At 41.1% G+C, this 18,142-nt stretch overlaps 1 protein-coding gene and 2 long non-coding RNA genes across 3 annotated transcripts in view; 2 read left to right on the top strand and 1 right to left on the bottom strand.

Annotated features, from left to right (window-relative positions):
* The window catches only part of LOC146667313 (uncharacterized), a 34,704-nt gene extending 26,554 nt beyond the window's left edge, over positions 1 to 8,150 (top strand). Inside the window, exon 3 of the long non-coding RNA XR_014912037.1 lies at positions 7,193 to 8,150. This is a non-coding gene — a long non-coding RNA (uncharacterized LOC146667313). The remainder of the gene's footprint in view (positions 1 to 7,192) is intronic.
* LOC146667314 (uncharacterized) lies at positions 2,966 to 4,662 on the bottom strand. Its single transcript, XR_014911946.1, has 3 exons — positions 4,147 to 4,662; positions 3,584 to 3,866; positions 2,966 to 3,418 (listed from the first exon to the last, which is right to left on the bottom strand). It is a non-coding gene; the product is annotated as an uncharacterized LOC146667314 (long non-coding RNA).
* Positions 8,151 to 10,825: 2,675 nt separating the features above from the next.
* Positions 10,826 to 17,529, top strand: LOC146667312 (heart- and neural crest derivatives-expressed protein 2-like). Its single transcript, XM_085409015.1, has 2 exons — positions 10,826 to 13,048; positions 17,110 to 17,529. The coding sequence occupies exons 1-2, from the start codon at positions 12,434 to 12,436 to the stop codon at positions 17,230 to 17,232; spliced, it is 738 nt and encodes a 245-aa protein (XP_085265141.1). The 5' UTR covers positions 10,826 to 12,433; the 3' UTR covers positions 17,233 to 17,529.
* The last annotated feature ends 613 nt before the right edge of the window (positions 17,530 to 18,142 follow it).

Below are 18,142 nucleotides of genomic sequence, written 5' to 3'. Positions count from 1 at the left end.
CAGTATGTAGTACATAGAGTATATAAACCACTGCAGATTAGTGTTTAAATTATGATACGATGCCCAACTTTGCTTGGATGAAGGATTCATGTTACTTTCAGATATCTCTGATATCCCCCCATGAGAATTATACATCCCATTTAATATTAATATTGTAGACTTGTTTGTCTTTTACATCAACTATCAGTGCACATGAAAATCCCATACATTCTATATGCATTTAAACTCAAAGTACAGGGGTCTCTCTGTGGATTCTGAGTGAAAAATGAAACTTCTCAGTGGGTGACATGGAAACCCTTCATGGGCTAACCCACTAAAGGGTCATAATTCTCTGGTCTAGGGGGAAGACCAGTTTTATTTAGCATATATTTCCTTAGAACATTTTCCTACTGCACTTATCGTACTTGTCCTCTGTTGGAACTCATTATAAGACCTAAGGATAAGTTGACACTGGAGATTTTAAGATCTAGCACTCTGGTTGCTTTGTAGGTTCTTGCAACAGTCAATTAATCAGAATCAGAATCATCTTTATTGGGCTCTGGTTATTTCTTTGCTCTCAGCGTACACAGCAGAGTAGACAAGAGACAATTCTGACAAGATGACACAGAACCAAATAACATATAAACCATATTTATGTTGCAAACATGCCAGAATAAATAAGGAATGGATGAGTTGTTAGTCCCCTTCGTGAATCGCTACCTTATCGTGGTGGAGGACTTTTTGTGTCTCAGGGATCCAAGGAACTATGTTGCCTGAAGGTCTCCCATTGCAAATTGGTCCTGGTTGAGGGACCAGACAAAGAGCGATTCAAAAGACCCCTATGAATGTACAATCAAGGGAAGAGTTTACGCTGCCCGGGATAGGGTTACTGGGGCCCCGCCCTGGAGCCAGGCCCGTGGAGGGTGCCTGAGGGTGAACGTCTGGTGGCTGGGCCTTAGTCCATGTGGTCTGGGTGGGCACAGCCCGAAAAAGTGACATGGGCCCAACCTCCTGCAGGCCCACCACCTGCTGGAGGCACCATAAGGGTTGGGTGCAACGTGTGCCTGGTGGCGGTCAGGGCGGCAGCGGATCGACCTCCGGCTACAAAGGTAAGCAATTGGGTGATTGAATGTCACCCTTCTGCTGGGGAAGGAGCCTGGTGGTAACCCCCGAACCACATGGTGGACAGCTGAGTTGAAGGGAGTCACTAGGATGAAGAAGGAGTCCTATCAGGCTTGGTTAGCCTATGGGACTTCGGAGGCAGCTGATAGTTACCGACAGGCCAAGCAGAAAAACTCCAGAGTGGGAGAAGTTCAGAGAGTCCACGGAAAAAGACTTTTGGACTGCCTCGAAGAGATTCTTGCAAACCATCAGGCGACTTAGGAGGGGAAAGCAGTGCTCTACCTGCACTGTGTATAGAGCGGGTGGAGCGCTGCTGACTTCGACTGAGAACATTGTTGTGCGGTGGAAGGAATACTTCGAGGACCTTCTTAATGCCACTAGCTCATCTTCCGTGGAGGAAGGAGAGTCTGGGGAGGAGGGGGACGACTCACCTATCTCTGGGTGCGAGGTCACGTAAACAACTCCTTGCTGGCAGAGCACCTGGGGTGGCTCCTGAAGGCTCTGAATGTTGTAGGGTTGACACGCCTCTACAATGTTGCATGGAGATCAGGGGTGGTACCTCTGGACTGCCAGACCAGGGTGGTGGTCCCCATCTTTTAGAAGGGTTGACCGGAGGATGTGTTTCAACTACAGGGGGATCACACTCCTCAGCCTCCCTGGGAAAGTCTATACCAGGGTGCTGGAAAGGAGAGTTCATCCGCTGAAACCTCCGATCGATCGATTGATCTATCTATCTATCTATCTATCTATCTATCTATCTATCTATCTATCTATCTATCTATCTATCTATCTATCTATCTATCTATCTATCTATCTATCTATCTATCTATCTATCTATCTATCTATCTATCTATCTATCTATGTTTGTATAAGACTGTATACACAGCTTGCCTTGATTCAGCAGCAGATGTTTTAAGTACAAACTCTATGTGACTGTCCTAAGTGGGCTTTGGAGAGAAGCTGTACAGATCTCTGCTTGTTTTGGTGTGCCCTGTAGCGCCTACCAGGGGGAAGGTGTTGGAAAAGGTTTTATTTGAGTTTTTCTACAATATTACAGTTTTTCTCAGTCGCTTTGGTGCATTTCTCACAACAGAATTGAACTCTCCACCACTACTAAGGCACTTCTCAAAACAATTAGTGCAAACTGCAAAACATGGTGGATAACTTGCAAAAGTGAGTCACTCCATCAAAAAGAAAAGTCAGGTGTCCAAAATAAGTTGTCAATGCATCAACAACAAATCCCTTGAGCAAAACAGACAATACATTCATCAAAAGCAAGTACTGATACCAAACAAAGTGTCAGGGCTGTCACAATTACAAGTCATTAGACCAGCACCTTTGGTCACAAAATCACATGGTCTGAACATGTTCCCATTGTGACGGATGTCTTTGTAGGTGCTTCCCAATGACATGTCAAGTCCGGACCGCATGCATGGCATGTTGAAAACCATAAATTGTAAAGGACAATCAAGACACTCCATATGCACTCTTGATAATATTTAATTGAAACTGTTCACAGCATTGTGCAAACTGGGGAAATACAGTAAATCAAACATTTTACAGCAAACAAACTCACCTAGACAGTAAACCTCACTGCAGTAGTTACGACTCAAAAAAAAACAAACTGAAAAACAGACACTGCTGCATATCAATCATTGATATCTAGACGCTCCCGTCTGTCTGCCCACATATTTGCATCAACATCACAGCGTATGTCAGCTCTATCGATGCATCGGGGAAAGTATCTTCTGGAGTGTCGAATCCACCCTCTGCAGGACTCTGCTGTGATGTCATCACAAGCTGCATCCATAGCTGCTAGCAGGGTCATTTGGGTATGTGGATGCCTGTCATATACCTTCCACCTCCAGGAAGAGAAAAACTCCTCAATTGGATTCAGGAATGGACTGTAAGGAGGAAGAAACTCCATAAGCATCCTGTCGTGTGCTGCAAACCACTGCCTGACTACAGCAGAGTGATGGAAGCTTACATTATCCCAAACCACTACATACATTGTCCGATTGTCACCAGGATCATCCCTTCCATTTTGTGGGATCAGGTCCCTATGAAGAGCATCCAGAAAAGCCAACAGGTGTTGTGAATTGTATGCACCAATACGAGGAATATGGGTGTGAACACCATTCTCTGAGATTGCGGCACACATTGTAATATTCCCTCCTCGTTGGCCTGGGACATCAATGGTGGCTCTTTCACCAATGTGATTCCGTCCACGCCGTCTGCCTTTTGCGAGATTGAATCCCGCTTCGTCAAGATATACAAACATGTGCAGGGGTTCCCTGGCCTCCAACTCCAGGATATGCTTTACAAAGGATGAGAATCAGACAGGTCTGTAATGGTGCATTTGGCAGAACAGATTGTACAGTTGGAATTGTACATAGGATTACAGTAACATGCATAAATGTAGGTTGAGTACATGGCCTAAACTGTTACAGTGAACAGAGGTACATATGCGAACATGTGTTACCTGTACATACTGGTGACGGAGCTCCTTCACTCGATCACTGTTCCGTTCAAATGGCACTCTGTACAATTGCTTCATGGACATTTCATTCCGTCTGAGGACTCTGTCTATGGTGGAAATTGATATTGACTGAATATTTCCGAAGATGGTGTCATCGTTTACGACAGTTCTTTGTATTTCTCTCAGTCTCAAAGCGTTGTTTGCAGCCACCATTGCACAAATTCTTTCCTCTTGCTGCGGAGTCATAAGTCGACCTCTTCCACCTCCTCTAGGTTGTCTGGCAGTCCTTTTTGAGATGCAGATGGGAAAACACACACATGTAAGCGCAAACATGCTTACAGTGATTGTCACAGGACTATCATTCAAAACTCCTTTCTTTACAGCATTACTGTATTGTACCACAGCACACTATGCCACACCTGGGCCAAGTCTGCGCTTCAGTTACAGTACGTCTATGTGTAAGGATCTGTAAGGTCATGTCCTAATGCAAGTCTCCTGTATGACTATGAAAGTGCAGAGCAAATTAGTTTGTGCTGCATACTGTAACTAGATTACGGTGTGCTCACCTGTTTTCCCGACGAAATGTCTGGATGATAGAACTTACAGTAGTTCTCCCAACATTTGGCTGCACCCTTCGACCAGCCTCGGCCATTGTGAGGCCATGGTTTATCACATGATCCACAAGTGTTGCCCTGATTTCGTCAGGAACGTGTCTATGTGGTTGGCCTCTTCTCACCCGGTTTTGTCCTCGTCCTCCACCGATCCTCACTCCTCTTCCACGAGGCTGACGTTCCATGTTCTGCTGTTTTGTAGATTCAGTATGCACCTCATGCCAATCCTGTCTGTTGGTTTACATTGCAGTATATATGTACTTGTGGAGTGGGGGATGCTGTGCCGCGGTTCACCTGTGACTGGGTAGGAGAGGCTTTTCATTGGTTGCAAGTAGGAGTGACACACACCAATTTTCATTAGTGTGAGATAAGGTTCACCTGAGACATGTAGTTTATGGAGATTTTCATGGGAACTCCTCCAAAATAGGGTTTTCAAAATGGGTGTATGAATCGTTTGACAAGCTGTTCAGCAATTTTGAGTGCACTGACACAAGCAATGCAATGAAGACTATTAGTTGTAAGGACAATGACTATTCAGCCGGTACAAGTATGAATAATTGTGACATTCATGATGAAAGAAAGGAGATAGTGATGAATAGGAAGTCAAACGTGACCATTCTTTAGATATTTGTACTCACTCAACTGCTTCATGTCCAAAGGCATTTGCCTTTGGACGCAGTGAACGTGAAACCGCCACAGGGTTGTGCCAAAACGACTACATGTTGTGGTGGTTGAACTAACTGTTGTGCAATGTTTAATTCTGTTGTGAGAAATGCACCAAAGCGACTGAGAAAAACTGTAAATAGGTCTTTCATTGCCTACAATATTACACCCTACAATATCAGAAAGACACATCCAAGAATTCCCTTTTGACAGGAATAGAACCTTGCTGGCTGTCTCTTCTTACATCTCCTTCACATTAGAGTGGAAACTATGTTAGAGCTTTGCCATTAAGACAGATGACCACAGAGGGCGTTTGAGAACACACCATCAACTATAGACTATGTAATCTCCCTGTCCTAATTTAAAGACCGGTGACCACTTCACCCTGTAAAACAAACAGATCAGAGAAAAGAGTGAACTGGTTTTCACAAAAAAAATAAAGTGCAGAATGTATCACTGAAGTCTATGAACTGATTTGTAAACTTGGTTAATTAATTAAAAAAGCCCTACGAATAATATATGAGAACCTGGGGACAAAGGACAGTGGACAGACTTTAATAACTCATAAAAACACAAAATCAGTGTTAAAGACGTCTTTGGTGCCTAATCCAATGAAATTTTCCAATAAATCTTGTTCTTATATCTTATAGTTAGTTCTGTTAATCAATCCATCCATTGCACCTGGTTTATCTCATGTTATGGTTTCCACCTGCATGAATGCAGTACTCTGACAGCTATAACAGTAAATGTTTACATGTACTTGCATGATTGGATTAGCCTATGTTTAATAAGGATATTGTATCAAATCAAGAAAAATCTGGCTTACAGAGCTCCTTCGTAATTTTAAATAAAAACACTTAAATGTGTATTTGGATTAGCGCTGAGCCAGAACTGAAAGATAGGATTACCCACACACTGAGGCCCCTGTTTGTCAACAATATAAAACCTCACACACACACACACACACACACACACACACACACACACACACACACACACACACACACACACACACACACACACACACACACACACACACACACGTGTACAAACTACGTGACTGATTATTTGAGTTTAGGAAAATATGATAAAACATACAGTGTGTGTGTGTGTGTGTGTGTGTGTGTGTGTGTGTGTGTGTGTGTGTGTGTGTGTGTGTGTGTGTGCGCGCGCGCGCTCAGTAAAATGTGGGAACAGACCAACTTATTAAAACTGAAAGCGTAGTTTGGACTACTTCTTAATGACCACGTAATTACCTGCACACAGACAGCTGATGTGATGCATTAATCATGGCACTATTTGCATTTTTCTCTTAATTGTAGCTGTTTTCTAGCGGTGGTGATTTCAGACTTTCTAACTGTTGGAACAGTATTCCTCTATAGCAAGAGTAATAAATGAAGCACATGGGATTACTTGAAGCTTGTGACTAACATGCAGCATTAGTGCATGCAGTCTTCAATAGCAAGTAGCTGGTATTTAAAATAATTTATTCTAAAACAGCATAAGATAATATTTAGTAACACTTTGTAATAACTGGTTTGAAATGATAAGTAGACTTTAGTACTTAATAAGGTTAATTCATCGGTTTATAGAACATTAGATAGATCTTTCCAAGTTTCTACTAACATTTATGCAACTTTGTAACAGGTAAATAAATATTGCGCATATATTAATTTATTCTTTACTTACTTACTTTTATATTTGGATGTCTACCATAAAGTTGATGTTTAAAATAGTTGTTTTAGTATATCAGTAGCTTACCAGTAGGCAGGTAGCGTAGTAGGGTGGTAAATGTGTATTCACCAGCAGTTTGGTTTGTTTAAAGAGCTGCCTGAAGATATTACTAAGGGTTAAAATACTTTCATTCACAATATTACTATGCAAGCTGAAAAAATGCTTCAGTTTACCAAGCAGGTGGGTGTTCTGCCAAAGTATCTATATGTAATATAATATATACAATTTTATTTGTGCTAATGTTAATATTAATGCTAATATTTGTAAGTCTAATTTTTGAGCCAGCTAGTGTAAAAGAACTTGTAGTGACAGTAAGCATGACAGTAAAAAAATGAATATTTGATAAAGTGGCTACAACACATTTTTAAATGTGGTTTTAAATACTTTCTGAAAAAATTAAAGGTAATAATTTGTATTTATTGCTTAATAGTTTGTATAAAAGCAATACATGGCTTCAACACAGTCTGGTGGTAGGTTGTGAAATTATATAGCAAAGTCCTAGTTATGAGTCCCTGCCACGTAAGTCCCACACCAGACCAATTCTTTTACACTTCCTTTGTAACTTTTTCTATTGTTTTCAAATTACTTTCTGATTATGTTTCAGCAACAAATCTACAAAAAGATGATGCTTGGATCTAAAGTATGCTCATCACAAGTTCAATGGCTCGGTGTCTTTTGGATTTGAAGTCTAAGATGAGGCAGTCGATGCTAGTCCCAGAGCTGGGACATCGAGGATGATATTTATCACCACAGCTGATCCACAGAAGTGTACAAGCAGTTCTTTAAAAACAAAGTAGGATATGAAGCAGGTGCCTCAAAGACTAACTACCTTTTTATTTTTAAAGATACAGGGAGACAAAGGTTACACATATGTTAGTGATTATTATCAATCTATTGATGTGGTGATTTGCATCTCTGCCTACCTATCAAACAAGACCCTGTTATTTATTTATTTATTTATTGACCATGTGAGTGTACGTAAAAAGTGTATCATGATGTTTTTTGCTGTTTTCTCACATGACTGAGAATGCCCCTGCTCTGTTTTCATATCACGTCCTTTTCACAGTTTCAACCTGTGCAGTTTTACAAAACCTGTAATCCTTTAGATTAACCATCTCTTTGTTCTCTATGGCGCTGACAACATGGGGAGGACTTTCTGCGTGAAGTCTTCTCTTTATGGTCCACTTCAACAGTGTGTCAACCTCTTAAAAAGCATAATCCTTGTTTGGTTGAATGTTCTCGCGTGGACTTGTTTATTTGTTGCACCTTAAGGATGGTCTGTTTCACTGGCACTGAGAGTGAATTTGGATGTTTTGGGTTTCAAATGTAAATACTTTAAATCATCAGACCACTGAAGAATTAAGAAATAGTCTCCTTGTCTCCAAAAAAGGCCTTTGCTTGATTGTCCAAGAGATGCTGAAAAGTTAACTGTGGCTAAAAAATAAAAAAATAATACAATATACAATATTTTTGGTCAGTCTGTCAAGTTAAAGCTTTAAGCCAGTTTTAATCATATTAACAATAATTTGAAAATGTATTGTTACACAGCTAAGATTTTAGAAAATCACGTCTAAAATATGCATCTAAATATATCTTGATTAAATAAAGATGTCTTTATTTTCATTAGCAGCTGTGTGAGTCTGTCTTGTTATGAAATTTGCATTTTTGTCCTATTAATTTTAAATGAGAATTCATGTTGTTGTACCGCAACATTATATTCATCTGTGCAAAGCTCAGCACACGGTTACCTACAGAACTGCATGTAGGTGTGAGCCCAGGTAACAACAACACTTTACTCTGAAAAGGAACTTCCGCTGCTCTGGAATGTACCTGCACATCATCAGCCTGACACACACACATAGCTTTACTCTCTCTCCGTCTTCCTCTCTGCCCCTTCCCCCTCCCTGCCTCCACCTCGCTCTCTTTCTTTCACACACAGACACATAACCCTGCTACTCTGTCAGATTTATTTATACAAAGGAGGAATGACTAAGATCAGAGAAGAGGGCATATAGGGGGATAGATGTGTGCATGTGTGCATGGTTGCATGTGTCTGTGTGTGAAAGAGAGAGAGAGAGAAGGATGTATAGAGAGGGAGAGATCAGGAGTCTGACCGACTGACCTACAGTCTAATTATGTATCATTATCAGGAGACAAACTGATCTAAATTACTGCAACAGCTCCCATTCACATAGATGGATTACACAGAGCAGGACGATGCACACGCACACACTCACGCACACACATAGAATCAGCTCCATTCAGCACTTAAACAAATATAAATCATATGCCTTCCTCACAGAGAATTCCTCTGCACATTCTGCAACCCCCATTTTCTCCTTAACTCTGTCTTCTGCACAGTCTAGCAGAGATACAACCGTTGGCAAAGATCTTTTACTCTGAAGCAGACATTAGTTTGAAGTATCTTTTCATAAAATTACACTTTTGTTACCATTAATAATAGTTTCATATAATCAGAATCAAACGACCAAATCCTTCATACAACATTTGCACTTTCAACTCATTTGCACAGTAAGACTGGAAACATTGTAACACTCCATTTCACATACCAAATGGCACACCTGTTGCTACGCTGCTGACAGGAAAGACTACAGCAAACATATTACAGTGTTTCCCAAGTTGTCCAGTCTTATAGCCCCATCGCCAACACTGATTCCTGTTTAGCCTCTAAAACCTCGTCTCTGCCACCAGAACACATCATTTTTATCCTGTATGGCTTTCTCTCCAACGCTGTTGTAGAGAGTTGGGGAAATGAAAAGTTATGCTAGACTGTAAATGACTGGCTTTACAAAGAAACTAATAAAAACTATAAAACGCTAAACTGATAAGCAAAACTTACTGAACCTTGAAATAAACTACAAACTTGCCCTTAAAGTGTCATATAGATGGAATTACCTCCATGAAAGTCAAATCAATGGAGCAATAGCTGTGTTTTTAGAAATTCTTTTTTTAAAACCTCATCGTTTTTATGTTTTTCTCAAATGGAATTTAGTTTTCTCAGGCTCATTGGTTCAACTGCTTGGTTACATTTATGAAAGGTCATAGTTTGGGTTAAATAAGGAAAGTTATTGTCACAACTCAGCGTTTTCCATTTTATGAGGTTGCCAAGAAGCAAGCATGGGCAACTCCTAATTTCACAGCCGTTGTTCACACTCGTGAAATGAACCTGAGCAACAGTATCGAATCGCGACTGTCAAAAAAAGAGTGTGCTAGTGTGTTATATGCATATTAGACACACACAGTTCGTTTCCTTCTTGTGTCTGTTTACTTTATGGTCACAAAGAAGGAAAAGACCTTCACTGCAACATGTTGCTGCGCAGTGCCGCTGCTATTTTCTTACTGTGTTGCTGGGACCCCAAAACATTTCATTTTACAGCGCCAGAAATCATTAACAACGACCTTACTTCAACTAAGTAAGTAGTGGTCTAGTGGAGGTTAACGTTTAAGCATTCAGGCACACACGCATGAAGTCAGTGGATTTCAATGATGTGTATGTGTCTGCATCACAGTCCTTGAGTGAGATGCTGCAGGTCTTGAAAATGTTGTTAGAGATCTTACAGTTACAATCTTACAATTATCTCAAGTTGCTTCCAAATTTATATTGCCAGCAAGATTTTCCAAGTATTTTAAATTAATCATTTGACAGTAGCCCCACCCAGTTAACCAGTTCATTTTATTTCAGGTGTTTATTTCACGCGTTTCCACAGCCTGGAGTACTGAACGCACACACAAAGCCCCCACCCCCACTGTCTCTCTTCAGATAAAGTAAATAAATAAATAACTATTTAAAAAATAGCGGTAAATTGCGTGTACATATTCAGATGTTGTATATAGCGTTTTCTTTAAATGATTGATGAACGGCAGCGAAGTTCAGATTCATTGATGACTCTGAACTTCGCTGGCAAATAAAGAGAATTAATAAAGATGTGGACCTCGTAGAGCCCAACTCACAACCAAAAAAGTTTGTTGTTTATTGATCTTTCCATTTGTATTCTTTGGGAAAGGCCGCGTCTTTGGGTCCAGTCAGTCACCTCGCCCTGATATTTTACCGGCTGTTTATTTACAATGAGATACATTCAGAGATTACTGTTAATTAATTAATTACTTACTTAATTAATAATAATAATATTGAGACCTTCAGTGGTTCGGTAAACGAAATGAATTTCTTTAATTATAGATCTGAAAAAATATGAGCTTAAATGCATTTCAGTGTGTTTAAATTTAACTATATCGCTTTAACGTTTTATTCATATACGATAAAAAAAAAAACGGTTATTTGCGTAATAAAGAAATAAATATATAAATAAATACATTTTCAGTAAGCAGTGAGGACTGAACTTTTTAAACACTTGCAACCAAAATGTGGGTGCAATGTTTCCTGCTTTAATAAATCTAGACCTGAATAAAACCCACACAAAACTATAATGTTGAGATTTATATGCATATGTGGAGATGCGGACCGCTGCTTCGTTAGCCGAAGCATGCGCTGCGTCGTATTATAAAACTACGAATACACAACTCAAATGAGCTCTGTCAGAAATATAGGCTGTAAGCAGGTACTCCCGAACGCTTAGTGTTGCTGAGTGTTGGAATAAATTTGAATTCAAAGGAGATGAAAGATACTTTAACTCGTCTAGATTCACTATAATAGCTGCGTAATTGAATTAAAACTAGTATGAACATGAACACCAATCATGTTCAAAATTATTATTATTATTTTTATAAACAGGACCTATGAAGCTAGTCTCGTACACCCCCAAAGCATATTAAAGAATAGTAGAGGCCTCTTAATCTGATGTCAGCAGCAGAGACTTTCAGCGTGCTGTCACTGCTGACATGTTTCCTTAAATACGTTTTAAATGCATTAACAGTCTAAATAGTGAATTAAAATGCATTTATGGTCCATAGAGTTTGGGCTATCTCGTCTGCATATTGCAGCCTTACTCTTGATAACAGAAACAAGAACTGGATCAGCATCGCTGTATTCTTGACTTTGGAGTGGTTTCTGCACGCGTGAACGTAAACCGCGCGCGCGCATCTGTGTATGCCAGCATATCTACTTAGCAGACCCACTGACATAAAAGTGAAGTAAACAGAGCCTGCAGACGGGGCCAGAGCAAGGGGCGGAGGCTCGCCATTGGTTGACTGAGGCAGTGAAATCCGTTTCTCCTCCCCGGTAGTGAAGATGACGTGGTGAATGAACCCCACTCTCCCTCTCTCTCACCGACAAGCTGGCTTTAGAATAGTTCAGTATCAACTAGCCACTTGTGACCCTGTGCCTGAACAGACCAGTCTTGCATTGCCAAACTGCCCTGAGCCTGACAGCTGACAACTGTCTCGAGAAAGATTAAATGGCGTGCAGGGTGGGGTGGGGGGTGAAGAAGAGGAATACGCACTGAGTGGCCAGTAAAAGAAGAGACCTAAAAAGTTCTGCTGTGACTTTTTAAAGAGAAGATAAATGAGGAAAATGTCTTAGGAGGAGTCGTTTCAACACAACTGAGAGGCCTCGCGACAGGTCGCTAGGACGGGTCCGGTGTACTGTCGCACGGAATACCGACCCGTATGGTCGGAAGCGATTGGCTTCGACCGCGGGGAATGAACTGAGGATGCAGACATCTACTCTGAGCGCTGCTGACTAACGAAGGTGCGATTGCTGCTGCAGCATCTGACAAGGACTTGTTCGCGCGCGCTGTGTGTGTGTGTGTGTGTGTGTGTGTGTGTGTGTGTGTGTGTGTGTGTGTGTGTGTGTGTGTGTGTGTGTGTGCGCGCGCGTTGGGGTGGGGGGCGCTCACGCGTGCCCGAGTGCGTATTTTTGTGTGTCACTATGAGTCTTGTCTCGGGCTTCCCTCACCACCCGGTCATGCACCATCACGACAGCCACCACTATTCGCTGCATGCGGCGGCGGCCGGTCGGTGTCACGAAGACACCGGTGCTCCACCGTACTTCACAAGCTGGTTGATAAGTCACGCGGATATGTCACCTACAGAGTATAGCCTTGCGCCCGGCTACAGCCCGGAGTACCATGGCAACAGCGGCAGTGGGTCAACCGTCGGACTGGACCCACACCATCACCACTACTATGGCCCTGGAGGGTTAGTTCCAGGACCCGGCACCATCTCGATGAACGGAACCACGGTCGGTATGCACCATCATCACCACACTCATCCTCGGACCGTGAAGCGAAGACCAACGGCCAATCGCAAGGAAAGGCGGCGGACCCAGAGCATTAACTCAGCTTTCGCGGAGCTGAGGGAATGTATCCCTAACGTCCCGGCCGACACCAAGCTGTCCAAGATCAAGACGCTGCGCTTGGCCACCAGCTACATCTCTTACTTAATGGACATCCTAGACAAGGACGAACAACACGGAGACACCCAGGCTTTCAAGGCCGAGCTAAAAAAGACGGAGGCTCGGGAAGAACGGCGGAAAAGAGAGGCGGTAAGATGTGCTCTACGGCCACTATTTGTTGTGAAAATGAGGTTAAAAGGTATTCATTATAATAATCGCTTAACGCAAACAGTACACATATAGTATTGTCTCTGGTTAGCTGGTTCATTAGTAAAGGAGTTATTAAAGGAAGGTTCTAACGCTGGAGTGGGCAGGATGGATTTAGAGTTACTTTCGAAGAAAAGTAACAACAGTTTAAAATCGGATTATAATTACAGGCAATTACAGATTTAGAATTCTGTACTGTATATCTGGCAAAGCAAGACACTCTTTTTTCCAAACCAAATGGATAAATCATTTCCAATGGTGACCTTATATTTAAGACGAATTAAATGAGTTTATTTTTACTCGACTCAACAAATTACCTAAGTTCACAAATTTGATTCACTCCTAACACTGAATTATTTCATATCGATTTATTTGACAAAGACGAATCATTGAAGGAGACATTTCAACACGTTGTTGGTAGGCAGCGTCTGACAGGAGACAATAAACATTCATTTTGTGCATCGTGGGATTTACTGAAGGTTCATAGTTCTTTTAAAACACTGAGTCACGCCGTTTACTTTCCACAAAATAAAAAATTGTGTAAAATGAACTTCCGAATAGTCTGGAATTTATAGAATACGGGGCATCTTTTCGTATCTAACTGCGGGTTGTTTTACATGATGTGAAGTAAAATCGACACATTTAAAATTGTACTTTTTGCTTTTGCACGAGTGCCCATATGTTTTTTCCACAGCAGCCTATTCATAAAGCGGCATCAGCACACAGTTACTATATTTTACGGCTATTAGGTTTAATGTTCTCTACAATAATAGTGATAAATTCAGTTAACAACAACAGTAGTGGCACCGTAAATAAAGTTTTAACCAATTGTCTGCTGCAATTTGACCGAGATTCACCAACAAGCCGCGAATCTTCTGCATATTGAATGAAAACTAATGGACTGAATAGATAGAGCTGTTATCAGCTCGGTGTATATTAATTTGCACTGAATTTAAATTCCAGCATTAAGACGCATCCCTTATCCACGCAGACGTGATACTTATACTACTGTATAAGTGTGTAGACCTTTAGACATCCAAAACAGTCTCTACAGTGCTGTGATGAGTGAGTGGGGTGGGGAACAGGCAGAGACCAAGCCAAAATCTACTGTGGTAGGGGAAAGGGGAAACAGCAGCACGGGCTTATGGTGTGCTAGAATTACACAGTACACAAATGGGGGGTAATCAGAGAGCAACATTTATTTGGAGATGGGCTGCTGAAATAGCCAATAAACTGAGAGCAAATAGTAAAATTGAAGAGTGTTTCCCTATTTTTGTAATAGTCACATGACTTCTTTTGCACTGATCACTCAAGCAAAAACATATATCATCATAAACATACAAAAAGATTACAAATACATGAAATAAGTCTACAGAAAGCTGGCTGCCATTCTCTGACGGTTTGGAGCCAGGAGGGCCAGGTGCTGCCATACAGACCGACCACTATTATGCCTGGAACACTATCATCCTTACAGCCAGTAACGCTATGTACTTTTGGTCACTTTTGGTACTTTTAGCTCTGGCTGCACTGCCAGATGTGTAATGTGGAAGCCATGGCTCCAGCTTTAGAGGGCTGTGTAGTTGTTTGCTATTTATTTGTTTGGCTAATCCAACAGTTGAAATTCCATTTCAGCGGATTCTTACCTGCCTTTTGCATTCAGCTGACCCCCGCACACACTAGCATTTATCTGGCCAAAACATAGTAATATCAAACGGAGGCCATATTTATATTTATATGGTCATAGCTTATGTCAGCGGTTCATGCTTCTGCATTTTCTTTATGATGCTTATTTATGTCAGAATAAATATTATCAGCACAACAAGTTGCCTTTCTTAGAGGGACCACTGAGCTTTGTCCTGCAGAGAAGATGAGTGTGGATGATGGCCATGTGTGGTATTGTTTGTTCAGCAGACAAACAATACCACAGCAGAGACTGGAGGAGAATAATCATTTCCTGTCTATTGTCTATAGGAAGTGTGGTGCATAATTGAAGCCAGAGAGCTTTCTTTTTTCCCTCATATTTCAAACAGAGAATGTAGTCCACTTCATAACTCATGTCAGCTCTCTCATGAGACTCCTGGCTTGGGCTGAATGCACATTTTCACAGCCCAACAGAGACACTACAGCTGAATAAAATTATATCCTACGTGTCAACAGAATCCATTGATTAGTTTTAAAAAATCCGCAAAATAATTAATAAGAAGAAGCATCACTATGTTACATCAGTGAACTAACATAATGGCGCTTCTGTTCCTCAGCCTGGTCTTCCATTAATAATAAAGTGGGAAACCCAGAGGACAACTTACAGCGTCCTTAAGAGGACAGACCTCTAAGCTTGCAAATAAGGGGGAGGGGTGCGTGGCCGGTCTCGAGGAAATAAACTCAGTTTTGTTGTTGTTGTTTTGTAAGTTTACATCGCAGTGCGTAAAATAGGGAATTAACATCTGGATATAACGCAATTCACAGAAGGTTTTTTTCCAGTTCAGTTTGTGTTTCGCTAGTTTCAAGGATACAGTCTGTTAACAATAAAATTCCTGGATGCTGGATTAACTTTTTTCAGGCCTTTGCTTTCACGTATTAGGTCATTGTATGACACACACACACACACACACACACACACACACACACACACACACACACACACACACACACACACACACACACACACACACACACACAGAGCATAAACAAAATATTTCGTAAACATTTTCCCCTAAACTCAGAGTTGGAGACAAATTCTGATGTTTTGTTAGCGTAAGTTTTGCTGGTTGGAAATACGAATTCTCTTTTTTTTTACTTATCTAATATAAAAAATTCATAGTCATAGTTGCATATTAAAATTTGTCACTTTGCCTGAAGAATAAAATCACTTCCTCTATTTCAGCTCGGGGGGGTTGCAGGTGGCCTGTCCTCTTTGACTTGTACTTTATATTCTCTGCGTGGCGTTTTAAAGCCGTTCAAAAAGGTCTGAACGCCACGGCTTCAGGTAATCACTCGAGTTCAGAACTAGTTACTTTGTTTCTTTTCCCCTCTTGTGTAGGATGGATCGAGGTTGGTGGATTATGTGTGCACTAAAGCTGCAGAGTGGTTTACCGCTGCAGAATTAGAGCAGGCTGTCTTCGCTCAAAGCGTAGTGTCGCGTTTTTATGGAGTTTGATGTAAGAAGGAAAACATTAAGCCGGACTGAGGAGTCGTCAGCGCTCATTGCTACAGATAGAGTCAATTTATGATTCGCACTGGATTCTTTCCCCTGACATGTACAGTATCCCAATTACATAGACGCCGTTCATTCATTAAAAATGATTATCTCATTTGGCCTGTTAAGGAGGTCTATTATTATTATTATTATTATTATTATTATTATTATTATTATTATTATTATTATTATTATTATTGTCGTCGTTGTTAAAGAAAAACAGACTGGGTAAGGGATGAACGAAACCTCGAAACGAAAGTTTCTCTCTGTTGTTCCCCACGTTGTGCCTGCATTTGCGCGAACGTGGTTATTTATTTATTTATTTATTTTTACCAACATAGCAAAGTCTATTCTTCTAACTGCTCTTCTGTTTACTATATTGCTGTTGTACTCTGAATATATATATTCTAACTTATTTTGATCAGGCCTAATACGTCATAACGGGCAGCGTTTGGGGCTTTTGAAAACGCAAGCTTAGTTGGAAAAAACAAAAATAAAAAATAAATATGAATTCCTATTCAAATGTATTTATTTTATTTTATTTTATTTTATTTTATTTTATTCATGTTAACAGTGGCTATTCCACCCATTCGTTAATACTGCGTGGTACACAGTAGCTGGGGTATTTCTCATCGTTGTCATTATTTTACACAGTGACACAGGCTGCCTACAATTTAAGACATTCAAGACATCAATAAAATTTAGGTGCGTTCGGTATTGTAGTAGTAGTCTGAAGTATTGCGCATTCAAAGAAAGAGTAGATGTATCAATAAATAAAATAATAAGGATAAATTTCATGTTTTTACAGGTGGAGATCTCGAAGACTTCGTCCTCCAACTCCTCGTCGTCCTCCTCGTCAGCGGGCGATAAGAAAAGTAAGGGGCGGACGGGATGGCCTCAGCATGTCTGGGCTCTGGAACTGAAGCAGTAGTCCGTCTCTGCCTCAATGTCTCCTGTCGCAGGTTGACAGCACTCCTTCCTTTCTCAAGCTCGGCCGTCGAACTGCGAATAGGAGAGAGCGTCCAGGCGAACTGAAACGGTTGTCGAGGCTTCCCTCACAAACAGTAGCTACAGAGACGCTGCGTGAGGCTCTGTTCAGGTGTGACGCGAAGGCAATGACAGTTTGCTGTAATTTAGGATTAACACACACACACACACACACACACACACACACACACACACACACACACACACACACACACACACACACACACACACACACACACACCATCAATCAGCAAAATCCCACTTTATATTCTAACTTAAGGTCCAGAAACGAACCACAGACTGCTTTGTCAGTGGTCATGTTTGATGTCCGTGAAAGGTCATCTGTTGGACTCGGTGTGGTGGAATGAACGAGTGGTCCATCTGCGCAGACCGCTGAGTTATGTTCTACCAGATCATACCAGGACGTGTGCGACTCCCACACACAGAATTACACAAAATTACAAACACATACACAGATTCACACACAGGGTCTTGAGGTGTTTGCTTTATTTAAGGAAAAATATTTATGTGCAATGTGACCTCTGGAAGGATACAAACAGCCATTGTGTCTGATATTACAGAGTATCTGTGGTTACAGGACCAGGTGTATGTGAAGATCTCTTCTGTTTCTCCGTCTTTCTCTTACAGTTTATTGTTGTAAATGTAATGTCGTCACGGCAGATGACGACGTGTCCACGTTGTGGTGTCAAAATGTCTCGGGAGCTAAGTAATGCTTTATGTGTCATGAAAACAGTGTCACGATTTGAATAAACCGCCACCTGGTAACTGGGTTGATTGTTGACTCTCATTTGGTCAGACTGCACAAAGGTTTTAATGAAAGTAACACTAAAAGC

Source organism: Rhamphochromis longiceps, linkage group LG6 (genome assembly GCF_057381845.1).
Source record: "Rhamphochromis longiceps isolate RC_006_pf linkage group LG6, R_longiceps_female_GT1.1, whole genome shotgun sequence".
Taxonomy (NCBI): domain Eukaryota; kingdom Metazoa; phylum Chordata; class Actinopteri; order Cichliformes; family Cichlidae; genus Rhamphochromis; species Rhamphochromis longiceps.
The sequence above is the reverse complement of the archived record's forward strand: the minus strand, read 5'-3'. Positions and strand labels throughout refer to the sequence as shown.